Raw genomic sequence first — 25,171 nt, 5'->3', positions numbered from 1 at the left:
TGCAAGGCACACATGCACATACAGAAGACATCCAATGCATGCCCATGTGGAGCACGTTCCAAGTCATGAAAAGGTTGCTCCTAATTATGACTTGGATCAACCTGATTACAAATAACAAATCTCATGACGAAAATGGTAATAAAGATAACAAAGCTAACATATCTCATGACGAAAATGGAGAAAAGCATCTCTACATAGAGTATGCTATTAAAACTAGTAGGTAACCCATGCAAGGCACACGTACACACAAAAGACACCCAATGAATGCCCATGTGGAGCACCATCCAAGTCATAATCAGGTTGGTCCATGGTGTGCCGTAAAGGCCGTTACGGGGCTGTAAAAGCCGTTATGTAAAGGTAACAGTAGCAAACATTACACGTTACGGGGTCGTAACGGCCATAACAGCCATTATGGGAAAAATGACCCGTAATTGCCGTTAACAGCACATTACATCCCCTATAAAGACCATAATAGCCCCGTAATGGTCTATTACGGGACATATGCAGGTTTTTCATACTTGTTAATCAACATTACGGGGCAGATATAGGTTTTTTGGGGGTTTTTTCAATAAATAAATAAAAATAAAAAAGAGAGACCGTAACAGCCGTTACGGGGCCATTACAGCCGTTATGGCCCGTATCGTAAAGGTAATGGTGGTGGCCGTTACGGCCACCGTTACCATTACGGAACACCTCTCACCATCTCTGTGTAATGACCCAAGTAATCTGAACAATCTAGGGAGGGCACATTTTTCTATTGCATATGTAAATGGTAAAGCATTTACATAGGAATCCATTTACATATGCAAGCAATTGTGTCCTAAATGGCTTACACTATGCAGCATGTAGCTTACACTACTTGGCATAGCTTGGCATTCATGCTACGTAGCTCATGAAAATGGCTTAAGTCGTGTGTAGCATACACTACACACTAATTAGCATAAGTTACACACTATGTAGCCTGCGATAAACGCTATGTAGCTTACACAACAAGTTTTTTCCTAAAACATTAAAATCAATTAATGTTTGCAATGATCTGTAACATTTTTATATTTCAACACAAATTAGTTACTCTTTATAATGATTTGTAATAAAGTTATAGTATTAAATTGATTCCATTGCTATTTCTTTATCTTTATACTCAATCTTTGGCCTATTTTTGCTATTGCTTAAGGTGATGTTTGTTTAATAATAAGATTTAATGAAATTTCAACCTCAATTAGAAATCTAGAAGTAGCATGGATCTTACACTACACCCTATGTAGCTTATGCCTCATGCTTCAGAGGGGTGACTACTACGCTACTCTCTATTCGCTATTTTAAAACATTGGCTAGTAGTTTACCATTTAAGCTGTTTACCATGTTTGTGATTTCAATTACTTTACTATTTAAGTTGTTTACCACGTTTGTGATTTCGGTCCAATTTGTATTTAACTTACTTTCCCGCATTTGTTTGCATTAGAAACCAGTGTGAAAATGTGTGAATATGGCCAACCCATTTCTTGTGAATATGGTCAAACCCATGAGTATTGGTTGTAGATGAGGCCCCACCACATCAACACATGTCAACTCACTTTTATCAGATGATTTTAACCAAGGTTGTCAAAATCGTTATTGTATCACAAGACGTGATAGGGGTTGAATTGTATCAAATCGCCAATCATTTTGTAAATCATAAGATATTTAATGATTTTCTTACAAAATTGAAGAAATATGAAAAATATAAATAAATCAGAAAAAAAATTTAAAAACTCATCAATCATCCTTTCGCCATCAATATGCACCATATAATACCATATTGTGATAGTGTTAAAGGATTCTTATCTTTCCTTCTTTTGTCTTTCAAGAAATTTCCATTAAAAACGATACAATGATCATTTAATAATCTAAGTTCTTATTATTGTTTGAAATATCTCCTAATATTATCGTTATCTCTAGCTTGGCGATACTGATAAAACTAGTGGCGATACCGATAACATTGGTAGTATTAGAAATTCTAGGCATCAGCAATGTACTGCTGAGTATCACCAACGTATCGATATTGCCAATATTTTCAATTGTGTAAATTTCAACGAGAGAGTCTACAAAAGGATGACTCGCGCGCCAAGATTTTCGCAATCTCACAAGAATTGCATGTTGAGTAGCGAGACTCCTACTGAAGTGACGTCACCAAGTTCGGTGGGCCACACCATGATGTATGTTTTGTATCTACACCGTCCATCCATTTGGAGAGATCATATTAGGGCATGATCCAAAAAATGAATCAGATCCAAAGCTCGAGAGGACCCCACCACAAAAAATAGTGGGGAGGGTGACGCCCACCGTTAAAAAGTTCTAAGGGCCATGAAAATTTTCGATCAAGCTAATATTTGTGTTTTCCCTTCTTTCATGTCTGCATTAACACATGAACAGGTGGGATCTCAAATAAACATCATGGTGGACCTTCGGAAGGTTTCAACGGTGGGCGTCACTCTCATCATTGTTTTCTATGGTGGGGTCCACCCCATCCTTGGATCTGCCTCGTTCTTTGGACCATGCTCTAAAATAAACTCTCCAAATGTATAAACGGTGTTGATACAACACATACATCATGGTGGGGCCCACAGAAGTTGGTGACATCACTTTAGTAGCCAACCTGTCAGTATCCAATCCGCATCCTCGTGCAGGATGCGGATTCCCTGCCAAAGCCTTTCGCATGAAGTTCCTACGCAAGGATTCTGGGTGGGGTTCACTGTGATATTTGTGAGAAATCCAACCCGTCCATCCGTTTTTTGAGCTCATTTTAAGACATGAGACCTAAAATGATGAGGATCCAAAGCTCAAGTGGGCCATACGAGATGAAACAGTCGGGAAAGGAATTCTTACCGTTGGAATCTTCCTAGGATCCACGTTGATGTTTATATTTCATCCAAACTGTTTTTAAGGTCATTTTCACTGACGTTAAGTGAAAAAACTAACAAATTAAACCGATACAAAACTTTTGTGGCCATATAAATGTTTCAACGGTGGTCACTAAATCCCCACTGTTTCCTCTCATGTGGCCCACTTGAGTTTTTGATCCTCCTCATTTTCGGTCACATGTCCTAAAATGAACTCGAAAAACGGATGGACGAAGTGGCTTTCTCAAAAACATAGTAATGGGCCCCACCCAGAATCTTGCATAGGAACTTCCTGCGAAAGCCTTTCGCAGGAAATCCGCGTCCCCTCGCACACGGTACCTTCTCGGACGCGGATTGCGGCCTACCCCTGCCTGGACGGTAATCTGGCCGGGTAGGGCTCTGTGGGGCCCACCATGATGTAAGTGTTTTATTCACACCGTTCATGGCTTTTGTCAGATCAACACCCAGCACGTGTTTGCCAAACACTGGGGATCAAATAACCTGTGGTTGCAATGATCGAAACCATTCATGTTGTGAACTCCATGCTATCTGGGCCACCATAAGAAACTTAGGTTGAATGGATGATCATGACCATCACTATAGGTAGATGTACTTAGACAATGAAAAGAAGTTTTCCAATGGCTTGCATTCAACTCTAAATATCAACAGTCATAATCGTCACTGAAGCATGGAACATTGTTCAATGACGATTGTAGATAGTTGGTGGGGTCCACAGAGTCCAAACACCTTATAGATAGGTGGCGTGTCCCAGTGGACCATCTTGATTCCGACCCCCCCCCCCCCCCCCCCCCCCCCCGGTGATTTTCATGATGTGGCCCACCATTTGCATGGATTGGGTGTCCTGCACGAGTGACAAATTGGCAGGACCTATGAAATGCTTGCAATTAGAATATACATATATATAACGATGGGTGTTCAATAACCGTTGCTTTCCTGTTCCGTGGGTCCTTGAGATTTGGATCTACCTCATTCTTGGGCTCATGCACCAAAATGATATGAAAAAAATAGATGAACAGCATGGATAAAACACCAACATCATGATCGGCTCACAAAGCAGTCTAATAGCTACAACTGCGAACACGATGCCATTGCCGTGAGCACGAGGGAATCTCTACAATTCCCTTGAGATTGCGAAAATCTTGGCATGCGAGTCATCTGTTGCAGACTCTCTCATTTTCACGGCTACTGAATCCCAACCGATGAGTGTAATCCAACAGCTCTTATAAAAGCTCGCATTTAAGCATCATGCGGCCTTGTGCGCAGGAGACCAGGACTCTCTCTCTCTCTCTCTCTCTCTCTCTCTCTCTCTCTCTCTATATATATATATATATATATATATATATATATATTGTATGCAGTTTTCAATTTGTTGTTGCTAATATTGATAATATCTCAATATTATTGTTATAACAACACGCACGATATCAAGACCACAATCTTTCATTTCTTTTCCGGTTGTTGATGATTTCTTGGCAAAATATCGTGAGTTGTCGATATTCTGGAATATTGATGGATGTTTGGATGGAAGGTTAGATGGATGATTGGACAGTTAGATGGGATGGATGGGATGGTTAGACTATTTCTTACGACGACACATGCTTTTAAGACCCCATTAAATGAAAACTTATTGTGTATACATTCTTTTTACAAATTTTTTATTCCTAAATATGCAAATATGTGTATTTTAGCATCTCCTGAAGTTTCATTGAAAATTCTACCGTTTTTCCCATATTTTCCCACATTTTCGGTTATCAACGATATTATCGATGATATCGATATTGTTTCTGCATCACCAGCCAGCGAAACTTGTAGCGATACCGATACTTCGAACATTGGTTCTTATTAACTTTCTTGAATGTGAAAACACATTGGAGAAGAGGCATTTGATTCTTTACACCAACAAAAAAACATATTTTGATTTCTAACCATCATTCCACAATACATATTAGTCAACATGATTGTAACCATCATAAAAACATTCCAAATAAGTCATACATCAATTTGGTGTTTCGACGAGTTATGAAGTAAGAAATCATTAAAAAAAAGCTCTATGGTTTAACATTGAAGAGAATATATATCATTTAATCTCTTATAAAGAACAAAATAAAATAATTTACCTTTCTAAACAATTTAGTTTTTTAAAGGCTTTTTCTAAATGATTCTTAAAGGCCCCACCAATTTAAAAACATAAATGAAAGCCAAGTAAAGCTTAAAATAGAAGAGAACAAGTATAACTTGGATTGTAAATCAGGATTCGAATCATAAATCATAGGATTCAAATCAAAAAATCGCATGATAAATATAAAAAAGGATTCAAGGTGGGATTCAAACCGCTTTGCTTAAGATTCGACTCAAATCATACATTGTAGGACTTTGACAACACCAATTGTAATTATTGGATCAGTTGTTTTGGGAAATGGGTCATCCATACTAAGTATACTATAGAGGTTTAATCATTGATGTGGACCATCCATCATGTGGAGAGCACCTCTGATTATCATCCCTCTCAAAATCGCTTTGATCGGATAATCCTAACCATCAGATTATTGGTTTGGGAAATGGATGGTTCATATTGGGTATATTAGAGAGATCAAAGCATTGATGTGGGTCGTCCACTATGCGGGGCCCACTTTTGATTGCCCATCCATCTCAAATCACTTTGATTGAATGATCCTAACTAGTGGATTAGTGATTTGGAAAGGGGACAATCCATATTGAATACGATAAATAGGTCTAAGTATAGATGTGGACGAGCAATCATGTGTGGTCCATATTGATGCTTAGATGTTTGATTGAATGATCCTAATCAGATAAGTGGTTTGGGAAATGGAAGCTCCACACTGAGTACACTTAAGAAGTCCAAGCATCAATCTAGACCATCACGTTATTCTCTAATTAATTTGATCGGCTGACCTTAAACATTCATGGTATGGTAAATGGACGCTTCATATTGAGTATAATAAAGAGGTCTATGCATCGATGTGGACTGGTCAGCATGTGGGGCCCACCTTTGATTGCCCATCCCTCTTAAGTCACTTTGATTGGATGATTCTAACCATCCAATTTGTGGCTTAGGAAATGGACGGTGGACAACTAAAATTGAGTATGCAAGAAAGGTTTAATCATTGATTTGGACTGTCCATCATGTGGGACCCACCTTTGATTGCCCATCCCTATTAAATCACTTTGATCGGATGAGCCTAGCTATAGGATCATTATTCAAAGTATCCCCAATATTATTAAAATATCCCCAATATTATCTGATCTCTAGCTCAGCAATACCGATAACACTGGTAGCAATATCGATAATATTGCCAGTATCGGAAATTCCAGGTATCGATGATATATCGCAAATCATCATCAATGTATCACCAATATTTTTTACTGTGTAAATTCTAAGTGTTTTTTGTATTGCTAATGTATCAATATCGCCAATATTTTCGACTTTGTAAATTCCATGTGTCGCTAATATCGCCAGTGTATCGACAATAATTCAATAATATCACCGATGTATCGATATCGACGAAAATATGTTTATTAAAAAAAAAATCATTTCAAATTTTTTTATGGGTGCATGGTTGTATGATGAAATGCATGTTTGTATGTGTGTATATGTATGCGTGCATGGACGGATGGATGGTTGGTTGGATGGATGGATGGATGTGTGTGTGCGTGTGCACGCATGCATGGATGGATGGATGGATCATGCATGTGTGTTTGTATATATGTATGTGAATGCATGGTTGGATGGTCAGATGGATCCACCATTTTCCCCATGTCTCCCCAATGTTTCCCTACGTCAGCAACACATGCTTTTAGGCCCCACTAAAGGGAAGCCTATTATTTGGTTCCTAAATATGAAAATATGCATCTTTTTGCTATTATTTGATTCTTAAATATGCAAATATGTGTATTCTAGCATCTCCTGAAGTTTTACTAAAAATTCCAACATTTTCCTCATGTTTCCCCACATTTTTGAGAATCTGTTATATTATTGATGATATTGTTTCTGTATCCTCGGCCAGCGAAACTTATAGCGTTATCGATACTTCGAACACTGCATAGGATTAGTGGTCTGGGAAATGAACCGTCCATATTGAGTATCCTAGAGAAGTCTAATCATTGATGTAGATTGTCCATCCTGTAGGGCTTACCTTTGATTGTCCCTCTTAGATCACTTTAAACAGAGCCTTGCCATCGGATTAGTGGTCTAGGAAATGGACAGTCCATATAGAGGGGTTTAAGCATTGAGGTGGACCGTCCATCATGTGGGGCCCACCATTGATTGCTCGCCCCTCTCAAATCACTTTCATCGGATGATATAAGCATCTAATTAGTGGTTTGGGAAATAGACGGTCCATGTTGAGGTGATAAAACCAAATAGGGCACTTTACATATGTAAACACTTCCACATGGGAGGATGTTTGAAAACAATTTGGCCATTACATATGTAAATAGTTAGTTGTGAAAACGTTTACATATGTAAATCAATGTAACCAAACATGCGCAAATACTCTTACATATGAAAACAGCGTGCAAACAAATGTCCCCTTAGGGAAATGGGTAGATCTGGGTGAAGAAAAGAAATCGAAATAGAAAAAGAAAAAGAAAAAGACAACAAGAAAAAGGGAAAAGGTACTATGCGCTCGACCTCACGATAAGCTCCCATGAGGTTGAGCTGTGTGGGCCCCACCGTGATGCGTGTCGACCATCAACACCGTGCATTTGATGGGTCCCCTTTAAATTATGGGATATCCCAAAAATCAGCCGTATACGAAACTCAGGTGGGCCATACCATCTAAAATCATGTGAAGACACCGTTAAAACATATAAAAGCACTTGGTGGGGCCCACCTGGGACACACATAATGGATGGGCTGGATTTGCAAACCACATCTCGATGGGCCCAAAAAATGGTTATGAATGTTTTAATGGTGCACGGCCCCTCTCCACTTCTGTATGTGGTGTGGCCCACGCAAGTCACGGATTGACTTGATTTTTGAGACCTAGATCCACGATGGAATTGTTCATCTGACTGATGGGGTAGATTTTCGAAACGCATCACGGTGGGGCCCACACAGCTCGACCTCATGGGACGGACTCGTGAGGTCGAGCGCATAGTACCTTTTCCCCAAGAAAAAATAGGATAAATTTCCTAAGAAGGAACTTGCTCCAATACCAAAATTGATGTAGCAAATAAGATGAACTGAATTCAATTGAAGAATATATGTATATGTACCAATTTAGAAGATGAAAATTCATCCTATAGAAGCTATAAACTTGACAACTAAGGCCCCAACATATTTGGACTATGTTATAGGATTCCAACAATCTTCTATTCATAAAAAACTAGAAATCACCTAGAAGAAAAGAAAATTCCATCTATAAAAGAACAAGTCAAATCTTATACAAAATTAAATGGAAGTACAATGAGTCATATGTATGGGCATTGTGCCTACTTATAGGCCTAAACAAAAGACTTAAGTCCCTCCAAAAGTTAAAACTCTATCAAATGTCCTATTGGTCCATGTATAAATTGCCTTAGTTGACTAAAATTATGCCTTGGAGACTTGTAACTAAAAATAAAAATAAAGGAAGATTTCAACTAGCAATAGAACTCTGTGTATACAACCTTAAGGTCTCGAGGGTTGTGCCACTTGTAGAAAACCCCAAGAATAATATATAGTTTGCTTATAAACCCCAGACAACCCATCTGATTGGATTTTTGAGCTCCAGTCCAATTGCTTCTTATCTTTTGGACCACCCAATTGGATTTATGGGCTCCATAGTCCAATCAGTTCTTGTTCCTAAACCTAATCAAACGCTTCTTTTAGCCTCCATCTTCAAGTTGTACACATTCCACTTTTTGACCTTCCTAAGTTACACTCATTTGATGTGTGGCCTAGATGCATCAGCAGTGATGCCACGTTTGCAGAATGACACATGAGCCAGAGAAGTATAAGTAGTTATAATTTATAAATTCTTTTATAAAATGGAGAAAAGGAGAAAACTAGAAGAGGAAAGGAAAAGGGTAGGTTTCCATGTTGGTAGCCCATCTTAGAAACATGCCGCTTTTAACATATTTTTTTAAGAAATGTATCGATTTTAATATATTAGAAATGAAGACAAGGAACCAGAGGCTAAAGCAATAAAATGACAGTAAGAGAACTCATCATCTTCATCTAATCCTTATCCCAATTCCCAACTAATTAGGGACAGTAAGAGAACTACATACCAAAAATCTTATGCCTTACTTTCTGGCCCAACCGAAATGCAAATTGTGCATTTTGATAAGCCAGAGCTTTTGCCGATGCAGCCAGAGACTCTGCCTGCAAACAAGGATTACCCCGATATGTTTATCGAAACTTCAATGATCCACCTCTAGAGTCAGATCATATTTAAGAATGTGAAGACAGCCAAAATTGGAAGAAAGCGCAAAAAATTTGATCATAGAAACCAATGTATCTGGTCCTTTTCACCTCAAGTTTTGAAATTTCATCACGCAACTCAGCAGCTAATGCATAGTTCTCACCCTCAATTGCTTTTTGCATATCTGCACTGCAAGGAGCAAGCTGATCAAGATTCTTCCAAATCAAATTCAAACCCAAGGAAACCCAGATACTTTAAAAGTTGGTAGCACATTTGACTTTCTGTATCATGCGTTATTCAATATTTCAATAGCTTGAGTGTAAGCGCCATGCACATGAAAGGTTCTGACCCATATAATGAAGAGACATGTCTAGGTGTTAGAAATGTATGCAAGGGTTCAGACACAGGTACTAGAGAATCCAACATACTGAAACATTCATATAGTTATATAATTAAAGTATTTAAATAACTTCAGGAGAGCATGGAGTATAGAAAAAGTTCCTTAGATAAATATAAATATATTGTTGGCATATAAATAGTAAATAAAATAGATTAAAATAAGCAAGGATAACCTGAAAGTTTTTCCTGTCTGTTGATGTGTCTGACACAGAAAATTTTAAGTAGAGTTAATTGTTACTCAGGTGTTAACACGCATAACAAGAATATTCTGTGTCCTACAAGATTCCCATGTCGAAGATGTTGACATAACTATTAGGAAAATTTTAATTTTTCATTTTCCTTCCTCCGGCAATATTCACTTTCAATCTATCATATACCAAAGATGTATTTTTCATAGAAGAGCTTTTAATGTTTTTTATGAACTAAAAATTATACTAAATGCATGCGTGTGTGTGTGTGTGTTACAATAGTATAAAGAGAGAGAAGGGGCATGCTAGTATGTCAGGTTTTCTGGATTCAACATCCAATGCATGTCTTTAGTTATAGAGGTATTAATTAGAAAAGGTTATAAGGTTGGCACCATGTACAATTTATATTTAACCGAAACAAAAGTCAAACAAAGCTCAATAATCCCATTCCCAAATTAATTGGAGATCGTTGTTATTCCCTTACAACATCTCTTGCATATTACGAGGTAAAACAGGGAGATGTAGGACACACCGTAGACGTAATATACTTATCGCTTTATCCTGGGCTTCACTCTTTGGGGATGTTGATCCCCTCTTGGCTTCCCGCTGCTTAATGATCTCTGTTTCAACCTTCCAAGAAGAGGACAAAGTAAGCATGCTTCTACTCGTTTGATGCCTCACTTAAGGCCATTCACAACCTACTTTTTGTTGCAAGCATTATGATGTGATAATACCTCGGTGAGTTTGTTCCTCAATTGCTGTGCGATTTCATACTGCTCCATATTTAGAGCAACCTGCCATGTAAAAAGAAGAGATCGGGTTTGCAATCAGATTAAAGCTGTTGATTGGATAAACGAGTTTCACTTCAATAAATCTTGCAATGTGAAACAGAAGATGTTCTAAGCTACTTCACCGAAAAGTAGAACCTGTACTCGAGTCGCCAAGTCCAGCTGAAAAAAGAATATCAAAATGTCCTCATTAGCACTCTCACTGCGTTCAGTATTTGCATCCATTCCTTTGTCACTCCCTTGAAACAGCCAAGCAGCCACGACCCTCGACCTTCTCCGCCATGATCTGTTTGGACTTCTTAAGAAAAATCGCAGAACTTGTCTGTCTATCCCAGGGTTCAAGTGGATCTTATTCATAAGTTTTAGATCACTTCTCCATAGAGCAACCGTTCCATAATTGCCACTGTTTCCAGGGGTAACTAAAGTGCTGACTGAAATTCCTTGCATCATTTTGTTCAGCAGACTGTTTATTTGAAAGTTATTATCAGCTACTCTGTGATCTCACAAGCCAAAGCCTTTTGCATCTTCTATTATCCAAACTGTGACTTCTTCAGCATCAAACTCTACCAAAGGAAAATCCTAGCAGCATGCCCTTTAAAAATAAAACAAATGACATGAAAAATTATTCCATATTGAAAAACACAACATCAAGATAGAGCACAAGAAAAAATGCAGACAAAAGATGCTTTGCAACACTAGAAATATCTAAAGACAGACCAAATCTCGTTCAGCGAATTAAAAGAATCAAAATACACCTGGTGGCACAAATTGAGAATTATTATCAGTTTCTCCACCTGTATCATCCAATTAATGCTAATTGACAACAATTTACACTTTATTGTATCATTTCAGCACCTTCATCATCAAATTCTTACAAATTAGAGATCTAGTCACCTACCCTTTTGACGATAAACATCAGAAATTCTTCCCAAGTGAAAGAACAGTGTCAAAATAACTTGAAATAAATGAAAGCACAAACATACTAAATAATTTACCAAATTAAAATTTTCTTTTACAAATGACAATCAAATAAGAAAAGCACAAATATAACAAAGAGTCAAACACAAGCTTGATTGATGCAAAGAGACACATTGGAATCCCCTTCGGTTCAGCTACCCCATTCATCTCATGCGTCAGAGGACAGTTTCTGAATTGTTCAATTGTTTGAGCATATGTTGGATCTCATGAATAATGCACCCCAGCTTCCAAGTTTTAGCTTTGACACTCAAGATATCAGATTGGCCTAAACACCTGCAGTGAGATTACCCAATAAGGACATCCTAAAGATCTTCAATCCTTCCAAAAGTAAACTAGCTTTGGCTACGTCTGGATCTTTGAGTTTTGACTCCAACGAGTGCTCAAAATACTTCCTTATCTTACATCACTTTCGTCATCTCCAAATGCTCAATGGAACCAGGTTTCCCTTTGGTGCCCAAGACATCACATTGATTGAATTATAGTTGCTCAAAGTGTGAAGCGAAGCGGCAATAAATTCAGGTAATGGAGAGAGGAAGCATCTGTTTCAAAATGTCAGCAACTACAAATAGCAAGGAAGCAGTAGAGGAAGCACGAGTCTGAAGCACAATTTGAAGCGGAGCAGCAACTGATTAGGAGGATCGTGCAACTCTTTGGCCATGAGTTTTGAATTAGACTCCAACAGGTCCTCAGAAGAGTTCCCCCAAACCAAAAAGAATAATAAAAAAGGGCACACCTAGGTTACACTTTGGCAACCAAGATATCACATGGATTGAATCATCTTCCACAGTGAGATTACCCAATAAAGACATCTCCACAAAGACATCTCCGCACCTTCAGCACTCTTTTTTTGTTTTTACGTTCTTTGTTCTCGGACTACTGGCTAACAAGATCACGTTGTAGTTCAAGTCATCTTTTCAGTTTTTTCCATAAGTAGGACCAAATGCATGGCCTTGAGGCTGATTGAGCACCATCCAATTGAACCACAACTTCAAACCCATTGTGGTGCAAGTCTGGACACATACATCAGAACTCCCTTTCCTATACATAGAAAACCTTATTGGAGGGTAAAAAAGGCAATTAGATAACAAGGGGCAGCAGAGAATGCACCACAAATAGTTACTCTCTAGATATAGTAGTCTTAGCAAGAAAAAAATGGTTGGCTTCCCGAAGAATATGATGAAAGAAGAAATGAGTGTCAACTAAATATTCTAACTGCTTTCAACAACCTGTAATGCCATCAAGACTCTTGCTGTTCCATGGTAAGTAGTGACCTTAGTCAAATAGCCTACCACAATCAACAGCTACTCAAAGCAATCTTTAACCAATCTAAGCCCCGCTGACAAGGACCCTGCCCCAGGCTCATTCAAAGTGACGGTGCCAATGGGACCATAGAATGTAAGAAAACCTTTTGTGATTGATTCCCAATCAGCTAATGCAGGACATGAAATTCAAATATGATGTGCAAGAATTCAAGCTTAAGATCACATTAGTTCAGAAACAACTACAAGAATTCCATATCCCACATGAAAGTCCAAACATTCAATTAAGGGGAATCTGTGCGGGTCCAGGCCTACACATGTTGGGGCTGGATAAATAAAAATTATGAACCAAACAATACTCAAAGATAAGAAATAATCATCTACACATGCACAGTAATCAGTCCCTAATCCAAGGGATTCACTAATTTCAACTCAAGGAACCCTAGGGTGAAAAAAAAATGGGCAAATAAATTAAGGGTAATGCAATCTAGGGTTAGGGTTTATGAAAATAGGTATGAAAAGGAAAAAATAAGAGAAAACCTGAACCGGGAGACAAATCCCACGAGCGGACAGTAGGCCAGGGCCTGACGCAGGTGCGCACTAGCCTGGCCACACGTGCGAGCGGGTCCCACACCCGGAAACCGATTCCTTGGCCCTGGTCGGCCAGGGGTGGGCTCCAAACCCCCAAAGTTTCAAGGTGATCCGAGCTACGGGCTGTGCACGGTGCTCCGCCGAAGTTTCAGCCCTCCTGCAGGGCCAGATTCTGGAAACTAGCTGTAGGGAGAAGATCCGTTGCAAAACTGATGGATTCGAGGCAAGGATGGCTGTAGAAGGTGAGCTATATGGATGGAAGAGGGTAGGGACGGATGGGGATAAATGTGGTTTCGCACCATGGTAGTTAGCCCTTCGAAAAGGGAGGGCTTCGCACCCACTTGAATTTTTCCACAACTCAAAAACTCAGAGAGTAAAAAAAAAACTTGCAGGAATTTTTATTAAACTTCAATGAATCAAAAGAACTACAAGGGGTGCCTATTTATAGGAAGGCCCTATACTCCAAAACTCGCGCCATGTGCGCAACCTATTACTTGGCGATGAAGTAAACCAAAATAAAAACCAATCAAAGAAATCTAAAGTGTTCATGATGTTCTAAATAACATATATAAGTAAAATCTAAAATATGAACTTAATCCGAGTAGCGGGCCCCGATCATGCGATCCCATTATGGGCTTTACTTGACTATCGGGCCCACTTCAATGAACCAAACTCCGTCTTTTAATTAGGAGGCCCTCCCTGAACGTCGTCATCGAGCCAGATTGACGATGAGGCCCTCCTTCTCCTTCCGTACGTGCGTAGGGGGCAGCGTGCGTGTGCGTGTGCGCGTGATGTCCCCATCATCAGCTCTGATGTCAACGTGACTGTTAGATTGTCACAAAGAAGTGGTACATCAGAGACTCAAGTTGGTTGCAGAACAGGAAACACTTGGGATTGGGATGCCCACCATTCAAACCATCCAAGGATGCACCGTAATGTTTATGCAACCCAACCCGTCCATAAGGTCATTCCCAACAAGATGAATGAAAAATATACCAGTAGTTTAGTGGGCCCCAAGAAGGTTTCGATGGTGGGCATCCCATATCCATTGTTTCATGTGTTGTGGCCCCTTGAGTTTTAGGTGTTATGGGAAAAATGGGTCAGCCAATAAAAGGTCAGGTCGGAGGGGCTACGCAAGCCCGAATAAACGGCCAACTTGGTTTAAGACCACTTCCGACCAAGGAACCAGCTCGAACTCAACTCCACGACCACTATCAAGGATAAGTCGGGAAGCCTAAGGTCGACTAGGCCTTGCCCGTCCTTCACAAAGCTGCCAAGTCGACATAGCCTCATGACGACATAACCCCGAAAGCACATCAACCTCAGGTCGGCGCAACCCTAGGTCGGCACAGCATCGTCCTCAAAGGTTCCGACCTTACCCGAGATCCCAACCGAAGATCTCGGGAGACCACTGCAACATGAATCTTGGCCAAAGATCTCAAAGAATATCTACGATATACTCGGGATTCGAGTCCCTCTACAATACACTCCTGCTAAATAGGGAGATCTCCTTTCACGCCACCACCTTCTCTCACTTATAAATAAAAGCACTCCTAATGGTAGAAGGTACGCACAACTTTAAGCCTAAAAACTCAATCTTCAACTAGACCCAGATTCCTTGGCCTGACTTTGGCATCGGATGGTCCCCTGTTTAAGCCAGGGTCTCCTTTGTCCGTCCCTTGTGCAAGTACACAAAGGTCCAGGGAAGGCTAGCTAGATTTCTGCATCAACATTGGGTTTGCCTGATTTTTTAGATCACATTCTAACATGATCTCAATCAACTGATGGATGAAGTGGATGTCACAAAGAAATTAAGGTGGAACCCACAGATATTTGTCTCTGGCCGCTCAAACTCTTCCCCCTGCATCTTTCTACATTTACTCTCTATCCACTCCTCACTCCACCTGTGTTGCACATGCCTCGCCCCTAGTGTTTGTGAGTGTGTGTGCGCGTGTGTGTTTATTAGAATTTTATTTCCAAACTAGATGGTCTCAATGTTAAGAGTGTGTTTCGATAAACTATCTAACTGAATTTCAATTACCAGTCCAATAAGTGCGAATAAGCAAATTGTATTTTTCCTTCTATACTATTCTTATTGAGTTTCTAGGCTCCAAACTGCAATCACATTTTGGAATTGAAAGAAACATAACTGCAAGATCACAACATTACTTCCAATTAACTTGTGCATCCAAACACAGCCTAAAGATCACACAACAAGCAAGATTCAATATCCTACAGGTCCTTCAATAAATTACGGTAAGAACAATCACAATTATGTCAATCTGGATAGATTTTCATTAATCATCAACATCATCTAAGCCTTTATCCCAATTAATTGGGTTTGGCTACATGAATCCCGTTCCGTCATTCCACTCTATCAAGCACCACAGAGAAAATGATTATGTTTCACAATTATCCCTGTAATTCGGGGGAAGATTGAATACACTCTCGAGTAAAATCAGGAATTAAGAAATCTCGTCTCTTTCAGTCCAATAAACAGAATGTGAAGAATCCCATACTATCCAAGACAAGATCCGCAGCACCAAAGGGAAAGAAATTACATGATCTCCTGGTGCTGAGTTCCTACAAGTGGGGCCCGATTCAGTGATCCGTGATCAGATGGGCCACACATCGGATGGGCCCAATATATGGTCTTTTCTCCGTCCAATATGAACACTTTCTGATTTTATTTTATTTTTCCCAACCATCTAATTCTGGAGACTCTTGGAACACGAATGTCCACGGCGGCGCCATCAAATGGACGGTTTGGATTACAGAACCATGGCCACAATTGAAAGAACTGAGTGCCAGGAGCTCCGATTGGAAGCGTAAAATATTCGAGGAATCAAGTACCTGATTTTGAACGATTTGCAGAGATTCAAGTATTATTTTCTTCACTCGAGAGAGAGAGAGGCGAGGGGTTTTACAATGAAGCAGATTGCCTGCAGCACCAGCAGGGATAACCCCGTGGCACGACGTGGCCCAGGCACTGTGGGGCCCACCGTGATGTATGCGTTTTATCCACGCCGTCCACCCATTTTTTCAGATCATTTTAGGGCATGAGCCCAAAAATAATGCAGATCCCAAAGCTCTAGTGGATCACACTAATTAAAAAGTGGAGATTGAACGCCCACCGTTGAATAATTCCTAGGGCCCACCGTGATGTTTTATTTTCCATCCAACCTGTTCATATGGTTACACAGACCTGTATGAAGTGATAGCAAAAATGTAAGCTTGATCCAAAAGTTCTGTAGTCCCTGAGAAGTTTTCAACCGTGGCCGTTCAATCCCAGCTGTTTTCTGTGGTGTGGTCCATTTGATCTTTGGATCTGCATTGTTGTGACCATAAAATGAGCTGGAAAAACGGATGGACGGCATGGATAAAACACATACATTACAGTGGCCCCAGCAGAGCTTGGGCCAGGTCGTGCCACACGGATATCTTTACGGTGGGCAATCCGCTTCCGATTTACAACGACCAAATGTTTCAGATTGAGAAGAAATTGGATGCTCTGGCGGAGTGTGATAGTCGATACGCAGGCACTTTGAGAACACTTAGAAATTGTTCATAAACCATGCATGTATTTCAAACTAAACTGTCCACAAGTTATGGGACCCAGCTTACACGTATCAAAATGTTACACTTATTGGATCATTTGACTATGAGATTGTTGGACATCATCTACTGGATGTTTAAACACGACAAGCTTCCAAATGGTCAGAGGTTGGGATTGTTCAACCAATATAACTTAGTGCAAGTAGGTTTCTCAATTTTCTTGGTTGAATTTGTGTTAATGCATGCCATGTCTGCAATTTCTGAGTGCCTGTGTATCAAATGCAGTACCCTGCTAGAGCGTTAAATAACTCTCGTTTCAGATTTTCCAGTTGGTTGGATTTTTTAGCTCCAGTCCAATTGCTTCACGATCATTTTCACGAATAGAATTTCCATCATCGTTTGTACGGACATTTGACACTATGGGCCGGCCGAGCAACAATTAAAGGATTTTGAATTGTAAGCGCGAGATGTTCGTTACTATGCAATTTTTTACGAGTATTATGTTGTGGGAGATTATAATGATACAGTTAATTAAGCTCAATGAACTTTCGTGTGCATGTCACAAGTTTGATGTAAAAAGATTCCTTTGTTTTTATATTCTTTCAGCATGTATAAACTATAATCTCCCATATTATGTATATTATTCCCTATTATACACGATGAGAAATTACCAGATCACGTATAACAATTCCGTGTACCCATTACATGACAAAAGTGAATGGGAAATATGACCCGAATTTAGGAAGTATTGTACAAGAATTAAACCCCCACGATAGAGGAGGACAACTGGAAGATCGAAAAAAAAAAAAGAAAATTTTCCCATGAAGAGGAACAAAAAAGGGTAAAGTACGGAAGATGCAAACAAACGGGATATAATCACCGAAAGTGCAAGTTTCCAATACCTGTGGAATAATATAATTTGTAATACATTTTATTATTGAATAAGATATTTTCTAATATATTTTATTTTTTTTAATGCAATGTGACGTTGAATAATATAAATCGAAGACGTTTGTTAAATTTTTTGAAATTGCAGATTTACTATTACAATTCAGACTTTGAAAGAAAAATAATAATCATAAAAATGGATGCTAACCCTGAATATGACCTAAATGAATATGGGGAGATCAACTGATATTTGCCACGAGTCTCGGTCATTTTAATGAACCTACCGGTCAATCTCACTGATATCTCGTTCAATTCCATGAAGTTCTCTATCAATTTCACTGAGTTCTCGGTTAATTTATTGAAGTTCTCGTAAATTTCACCAAGTTCTTAGTCAATTTTCCTAATTTCTCGATCAGTTTCACTCAGTTCTCGATCAAATTTCATAAGATCTCGGTCAATTTCATTTAGTTCTCGGTCAATTTTAGCTAGTTCTCGGTCAATTTTCCTTAGTTCTTAGTCAATTTTCCCAAGTTCTCGGTCAATTTCACTCAGTTTTCGATCAAATTTCCCAAGTTTTCGATCAATTTCACTCAGTTCTCAATTAATTTCATGATGTTCTTGATCAATTTCACCGACTTCTTGGTGAGTCTACTATGATGTATGTGTTATATGTCCACGCAGTCTATCAGATTTTCCAGCTCTTTTAAGGGCATGGTCTAAAAAATGAAGCCGATCCAAATCTTAAGTAGACCACATTAGGAATTTAACGCTCCCCATTAAAATCTACCTCGGCCCATATAAGTTTTGGATCAAGCTAATATTTGTAGTTTCCCTTTATCCAAGTCTGTGTAACCTTATCAACGGGGTGGATGGCAAATAAACATAACGATGGGTCCTAGGACTTTTTTAATAATGGTTGTTTGTTTTCTATGGTGTGGTCCCCTTGAGATTCGGATCTACTTCAATTTTGGAACCATGCCTTACAATGAGCTGGAAAAACCGATGGACGGCATTAATATACAACATATACATCAAGGTGGGCCCCACAGGGCCTCGCTCGCTGAGTTGTTACTAATGAAATCTCAATGCATGTTCATCCAAGGATTTCCTCCCAATCCCAGTTGAAAGTGCATGGGATTCCTACCCATCATGAATAATCTAATGGGACACCTACCAATGGGAATAAACCATCTCCCCTTTCAAATTTAAATATAAATATAGTGAAGAGAAAAATCATTCCAACAGTGGTCTTTCTACGTGTCACGTCCCTTCTTCTTTTGAGATTTTTAAAGAAAAATTGGAGCAAAATTTCAAACCATCTTCTTCTCCTCCTGACTTATCTAAAAACCCATCTCGTGATGTGAAACATAAGGAAGAATCAAAATGTGGTAGAGACATCATTCGTGGGCACTGCTAGAATTCCAGACGACGGCGGCACCACCATCGTAACCCACAGAGTGTGGCGGCACCACTGCCAGAATCGGGCAGTTAGTGGCGGTACCACCGCCGGATTGGTGGCACCGCTGCCAGAATCAGGCAGTCAGCGGCGGGACCGCTGCCGGATCGGCGTTGAAGGGTATTTTCATCCACACATAGTCGATCCATACAACAGGGATTTAATCTTGGAAAGTAAAGTTTACTTAGTTTAGAAAAGCTATTGGGTTAAAGCTGAAGCTTACGGTGAGAAAAATCTCATTCTCCAAAGCCTATTGCGTACTGAGTAAACTCTGTGGGGTCCACCATGATTTATGTATTTTATCCGCTTCATCCATCCACATTATCAGATAATTTTAAAGCTTGAGCCAAAAATGAAGCATATTCAAGGATCAAGTGAACCACACCACATGAAACGGTGTTAATTGAATGTCTCCCGTTGAAAAATTCTTAGGGTCACGTAAGTTTTGGATCAAGCTGATATTTGTGTTTTCCTTTCATCCACGTGTGTGTTATATTAATGAACACGTTGGATGACAAATAAACATCGCTGTGAGTCGAAGCATGGTTTCAACAGTCGCACCGAATTTCACTTTAGTTGCATTGAATTAATATAGCTGACTGTAGTTGAATTTTTTCAATATCTATATGAAGTTTCTGTCTTTCTCAGGACGCACCAATCCTCCCTTCGGTGGCACTGAACATAGCTTCGATCGCATCGAATGTCGAGCATCGTATTTAGGTTAATAATGAGGCAGCTGTGAATATTTTGCTAATTACGAAGTTAGGAAATTTTCAGAAAACTTCTTTTGATTTAGTTCTTATTAAAGTGTCTATTACATACTTTACAGGTGGAGTGATGAATGTAGAAGGAATTTTTCCAGTTGATTTGGTAGTTGGAAGTAAGGGAGATTGACAACTTTCTTTGTTGTGTCGTCATATTCCAACTACAATGCACTTCTTGGCCGTAATTGGATTCATGCCAACTTTTGCATTCATTTATCTTTGCATCAGATTTTGATATTCTAGAATAAGAAAAAAATTGAAATAGTTCCAGCAAATAGTAAGCCTTTTCAAGTTGGATCTAATGTAGTGGATGTGTATTTATATGAAGAGGATATTGGACCTGTAACTTTTGTTGGGTGATATCGATTCGATAATTCGACTGGGACGTCATTAACAAAAAGCCAATAGTCAAAGTAAGAGAAGAAAACCTACCTGTTAAAAAAGAAATAGTCGAATCGGGAACACTAATTGTGTATCGGTCGAGGCAATCTTAAATCACCAAGGAGTCTAACATAGTCCTAGTGTATACTCGAGGTCACTATGAGAGGCTCATCACCTGATCATAGGCCAACAGCTCGAATACGGTCTCCCATACACAACCATATTCAGCTCATGAGTTTGGGTTGCTCACTGGTCACTACGGGGAGGCTCGTCACCCCAGCGTAGGCCGACAGCTCAACCACAGTGTCCCATACACCACCATGCCTGGCTCATGAGTCTTAGCGGATCGTGGTACCAAGGTTAAATAAGCTTTTCACTAGTAAGTTGATACCTTAGATTCAAGCAGTAGCGTCCATACATGGTGAACATACATTAAGCCAATCGGGTTACTGGACAAGCTCGACTGGTACGAGCACACATTTAATTAATCGACATGGAGCGCGTAAGCACTCCACGTGGCTTAACCACTGTTGACAAATAGCATATGACTCAGATTCATCGAACGTGCCTTGTATGGCGAAACAATCTCAGCCACTAATTCGGGAATCATTACCGATTGCCTTGACTACGCAGTAGTCCCAACATATTCAAACGTAATAGGCATTCATATGTGATAGTCAAACAACATATGACAACCAACTTCAGTATAAATTTCATTTGAGCATTTTAACAAACACATAGTACACATGTTAATATACATAGGCATTTCATCTATAAATCATATAGTAGTAAAAGAGGTTACATAAAGGAAACTGTAGCTATAGATGAGGTAATTGAGAATCCTATCTCAACATCCTCATTAAATACATTTCAACAAGCATTTTCTCATTCAGGCATTTTATCAAATACTTAGACTACACATATCAACATTCATGAAATAGATTAATTATAACGTATATTATAGCGCATCCTTTCATAAGGGAGTTACCACATGTACAACAATCATGTATTCCCAAAGAACAATCATGGCAAGCGAAAATCATAATTCTATTTTCATTCAGACATTTCAACAAACACATGGAATGCATTAATTTCAACATAGTTCATTTATTTATGTAATATGCAGAAAACATTGCATCTAGGCATATGTGATAGCAGTCAAGTCAGTCATAAATCATTAACTGACATTGAAAGCCTTGAAAACCATAACCTAAATGTTTATAGTCCACACTTTTCGTCGATATACTCGTATCGAACTCAGTTCAAACACTATGCCTTCGTCTGTGGCACAACGGCTACCTGAATCACGAAATAGGTAAGCTATTTCGTCGATTCTTCTACTGGGATACTTAAAACAGATTAGGGTTAGGGTTTCTTACCTAAAAACGGAATCGAAATCGTTGGTATAGCGATGCACGTAGGATGATTTAGCACGTGGAGCGGCGGGAATGAATCCCAGCAACTCTCTCTCACTTTCTCTCACTTCTCCTCACTCTTTCCTTCTCTTTTCTCTCTTCTCTCTCCTAGGGTTTAGGGAATTCGTATGGAATAAGAGAGGGGTGGGTTAAGGCCCTTATATAGGCCCAGAACTAATGTTAATGGCCCCAGGGCCATGGTATACTTAGGTTATAGCCAAAAGTTGTCTGTTTTGGGCCAACGGAGCTCAGCTGGAGGCCCATTTCCTGCATACGGTCAGGTGAAAGTTCCATGACAATAGATCTATATCAGGTTAAGTTTTCAGTCCGATCGGGTTTGTAGATCAACCACGGAGGACCGGTTTCAGTCAACAGTCATCGTCTCTCGATTAGGGCCACAAGTGCACTGACATGTGTAAGAAAATTTTCCTGATCCGAGGGTGTAGTTAGGTCAGAATTTGACGGTATGAAACCTTAAACTTGGCCTGTAAGCGAACGGCTCAATTCACTTAAGTTTGAGTTCATTTTCTAAAGATATTCGCGTTTCTCACACACTTCGCTCCGGACTCAAGTTGTGCGTCTCTGGATACTATTTGAACTTGATTCCCGAGATGGTTATCAAGCCTAGTAAGGTGGTCATAACCGTATAGTTTCACTGTAATCGTACTTTCGACGTGCTATCCAGGTCCGATACAGAGTTTCAAGCTGCTCCCGAGAGCAACTGGGTTTTGAGATTGACCCTAGGTTTTTAGATAATGTAGAGTTAGCGATTCTACTGGTTTTGGGTCTTGCAGTTCATATAGAAAGTGATTCGAGCTAATTTGCTGATTAATTCAGTTTAGTACTTAATTAATTTTCGTCTAATTTCTAAAAGATTCGATCCTTAGCAATTTCTACCTGAGGTGGTACTTGGGTCTTTGTACAGATTTTTCCGAGACCTTACATAAGGAGTGATCCCCCACTCCCCAAAGGGGGGATGAAATATGTGAGTCTCGGCGTGCCACCTCTTGGTCAACATAGACAAGAGCGCCATATTCATCTTGCTCAGACGAACTTTGAACAAGCCAAAGAGAGGAGTATGCTCCAACACCTGAAAAAACAATGGCTGAGGATCCTTGAACCAATCCGGCCAATGAGTGCGAACCCCACAAGCCCTCAAGATAGTAGGAACCCCTCCTTCCCGAGCCACATTTGAAAGATGCCGACCCTCCTGAGGAACATAGCAAGGATCGACTGACTGGTGAGAAGGTCCTGCCTTACTCCTACCTCGATGAGGCATACTGCATGGATAAACGTTCATAGGTAAGTATTTACCCTTATCTTCATAAATGGCTCAAACATTCTAAAAGACGGGTACGTATCATGAATGGGCTCTTAAAAGCCCACATCTCAAGGCCCACACTCCAAAGCCCACATTCCAAAGGCCTACATCTTAAGGCCCACACTCCAAAGCCCACATTAGGCCCACGTCCCAAAGGCCCACACTCCAAAGCCCACATTACAAGGCCCATTCCAAAGGCCCACACTCCAAAACCCACATTACAAGGCCCATTCCAAAGGCCCACATCTCAAGGCCCAGTTCCAAAAGCCCACATCTCAAGGCCCACACTCCAAAGCTCACATTCATAGGCCCATTGTCCAAAGGCCCATAATCCAAGTTCATTCCAAAGCCCATGATCCAAGGCCCATTCTTAAGGCCCACATTTCAAGGCCCATCTCAAGGCTCATTCCAAGGCCCAACCAATTTCCAAGATCCATAGCCTAAGGCCCATTGACCAAACCTTTTCTTTGGCCCATGATTCAAGCTCACTTGGAAAATCCACACAAAGAAGCAAAATCATGCCAAGACATAGAATCTACTCCAAAATAATGGCCCACCATCAAGGTCCACAAAATTGGAAAATCCAAGTGGGTCATGAATCATCAATCTGGCCCATCAAAGGATCACCATTTCATGATGTATAAGGTTTGAACCCTCTTCAAAAAAATAAAAATAAATAAATATATACACAAATAAGGGATGGGGCACTTTTCTTGTCACACCCCACTCCATCAAAAACAAAAATCATCAAAAATTACAGCAAGCCCAAAACTTGAAAGAGGAGGAGGAGTCTCATCCATGGGTTAAAAGAAATTTCCCCAACAAGAGGTTGGATATTTGAGGGCCATTTCGAAAGTCACAAGTCCATGGCCATGCACATGACACACCAGAACCCATAGGAGAAAGAAACTATGAAAGAATTACCACCTGAGGAAAGAAAGGACTGCAATGAGCAAAAGTATTTGAAGAAAGGAAGAGCAAAAGAGAACTTGCAAGGGACAACAATGGTGTCCATAGAAGCAAAAATCGAAGGAAGAAATAGGGGAGGTAAGAGTCCGTCCCTGACCAGCGCCTCACTCCGAACCAATGGGCAAATGGGTGTCGGGCGGTAATCCGACTACCGCTCACTAGCGGAACACACGGCTCTGCATGTTGTTGTAAGTGCTATAGTTTATATCCCTGTCTATTGTCAAATTTGTGATGACAAAATCACTATTATGTTATATATAACTTGCTTAAGTGAAGCTCTTTCAAGGATCAACATTCATGAACAAGCTAAGCTCACAACAAGCAAAGCTCACAAGTACAAGGATCAATCTTGAATGAAAGAATTGCTCACAAGACAAGACTCAAGATCTTGAATGAAAGAACTGCTCACAAGACAAGACTCAAGCTGCAAGACTTCAAAAAGAGTTCAAGGCAGTTTGTACACTTTCAAGATTGAGCTACATCAAGGTTTGATCTACATCAAGACTTCAAGGCTCATACTTCAAGGTCTCTTGTTCCTAATGTTTCAATGTCCATACTTCATGGTTGAGGTTTGATTGACCATAGGTTGACCTTAGAAGTAGGTCATTTCGGATACATAAACCGAATGTTTATTTTACATGTGATTGGTCTGTTCTTCGACTAGTCCTAGACTTGCTTCGACCCGTCTAATCGATCAGGCGTGAGTTTGTTACAAATTCGGATAAAAAGCCTTCGACTAGTCCAGAAATAACAATCTTCGACTCGAAGTCCAATGAAGACCGATCGAAGGAAACCTACGACTAGTCGTAGGTGACTTACGACGAGTCAGAACGGTCAGAGTATATCCCGCCAAATTTTTCAAATATCTGTTAGTGCTTCGACTAGTCGAAGAGCACTCTAGACCAGTCGAAGACCCGATCTTCTCACTTATAAATAATGCACAAATCTCAA

General features: G+C 39.8%; 1 protein-coding gene across 2 annotated transcripts in view; it reads right to left on the bottom strand.

The window, feature by feature from the left end:
* LOC131219198 (clp protease adapter protein ClpF, chloroplastic) overlaps positions 1 to 16,477 on the bottom strand; it is a 48,124-nt gene extending 31,647 nt beyond the window's left edge. For both annotated transcript variants that reach the window (XR_009158044.1, XM_058214208.1), the window contains exons 1-6: positions 16,325 to 16,477; positions 10,782 to 11,235; positions 10,590 to 10,649; positions 10,388 to 10,485; positions 9,379 to 9,457; positions 9,135 to 9,228 (exon numbers count right to left, since the gene is read on the bottom strand). Coding sequence is in view for 1 of the 2 variants with exons in the window: in XM_058214208.1 (XP_058070191.1) it covers positions 9,135 to 9,228; positions 9,379 to 9,457; positions 10,388 to 10,485; positions 10,590 to 10,649; positions 10,782 to 11,093 (643 nt within the window). In the remaining variant the exon portion in view is untranslated. The remainder of the gene's footprint in view (positions 1 to 9,134; positions 9,229 to 9,378; positions 9,458 to 10,387; positions 10,486 to 10,589; positions 10,650 to 10,781; positions 11,236 to 16,324) is intronic.
* Positions 16,478 to 25,171: the final 8,694 nt, after the last annotated feature.

This window comes from Magnolia sinica, chromosome 11 (genome assembly GCF_029962835.1).
Source record: "Magnolia sinica isolate HGM2019 chromosome 11, MsV1, whole genome shotgun sequence".
In the NCBI taxonomy this organism is placed as follows: domain Eukaryota; kingdom Viridiplantae; phylum Streptophyta; class Magnoliopsida; order Magnoliales; family Magnoliaceae; genus Magnolia; species Magnolia sinica.
The sequence above is the reverse complement of the archived record's forward strand: the minus strand, read 5'-3'. Positions and strand labels throughout refer to the sequence as shown.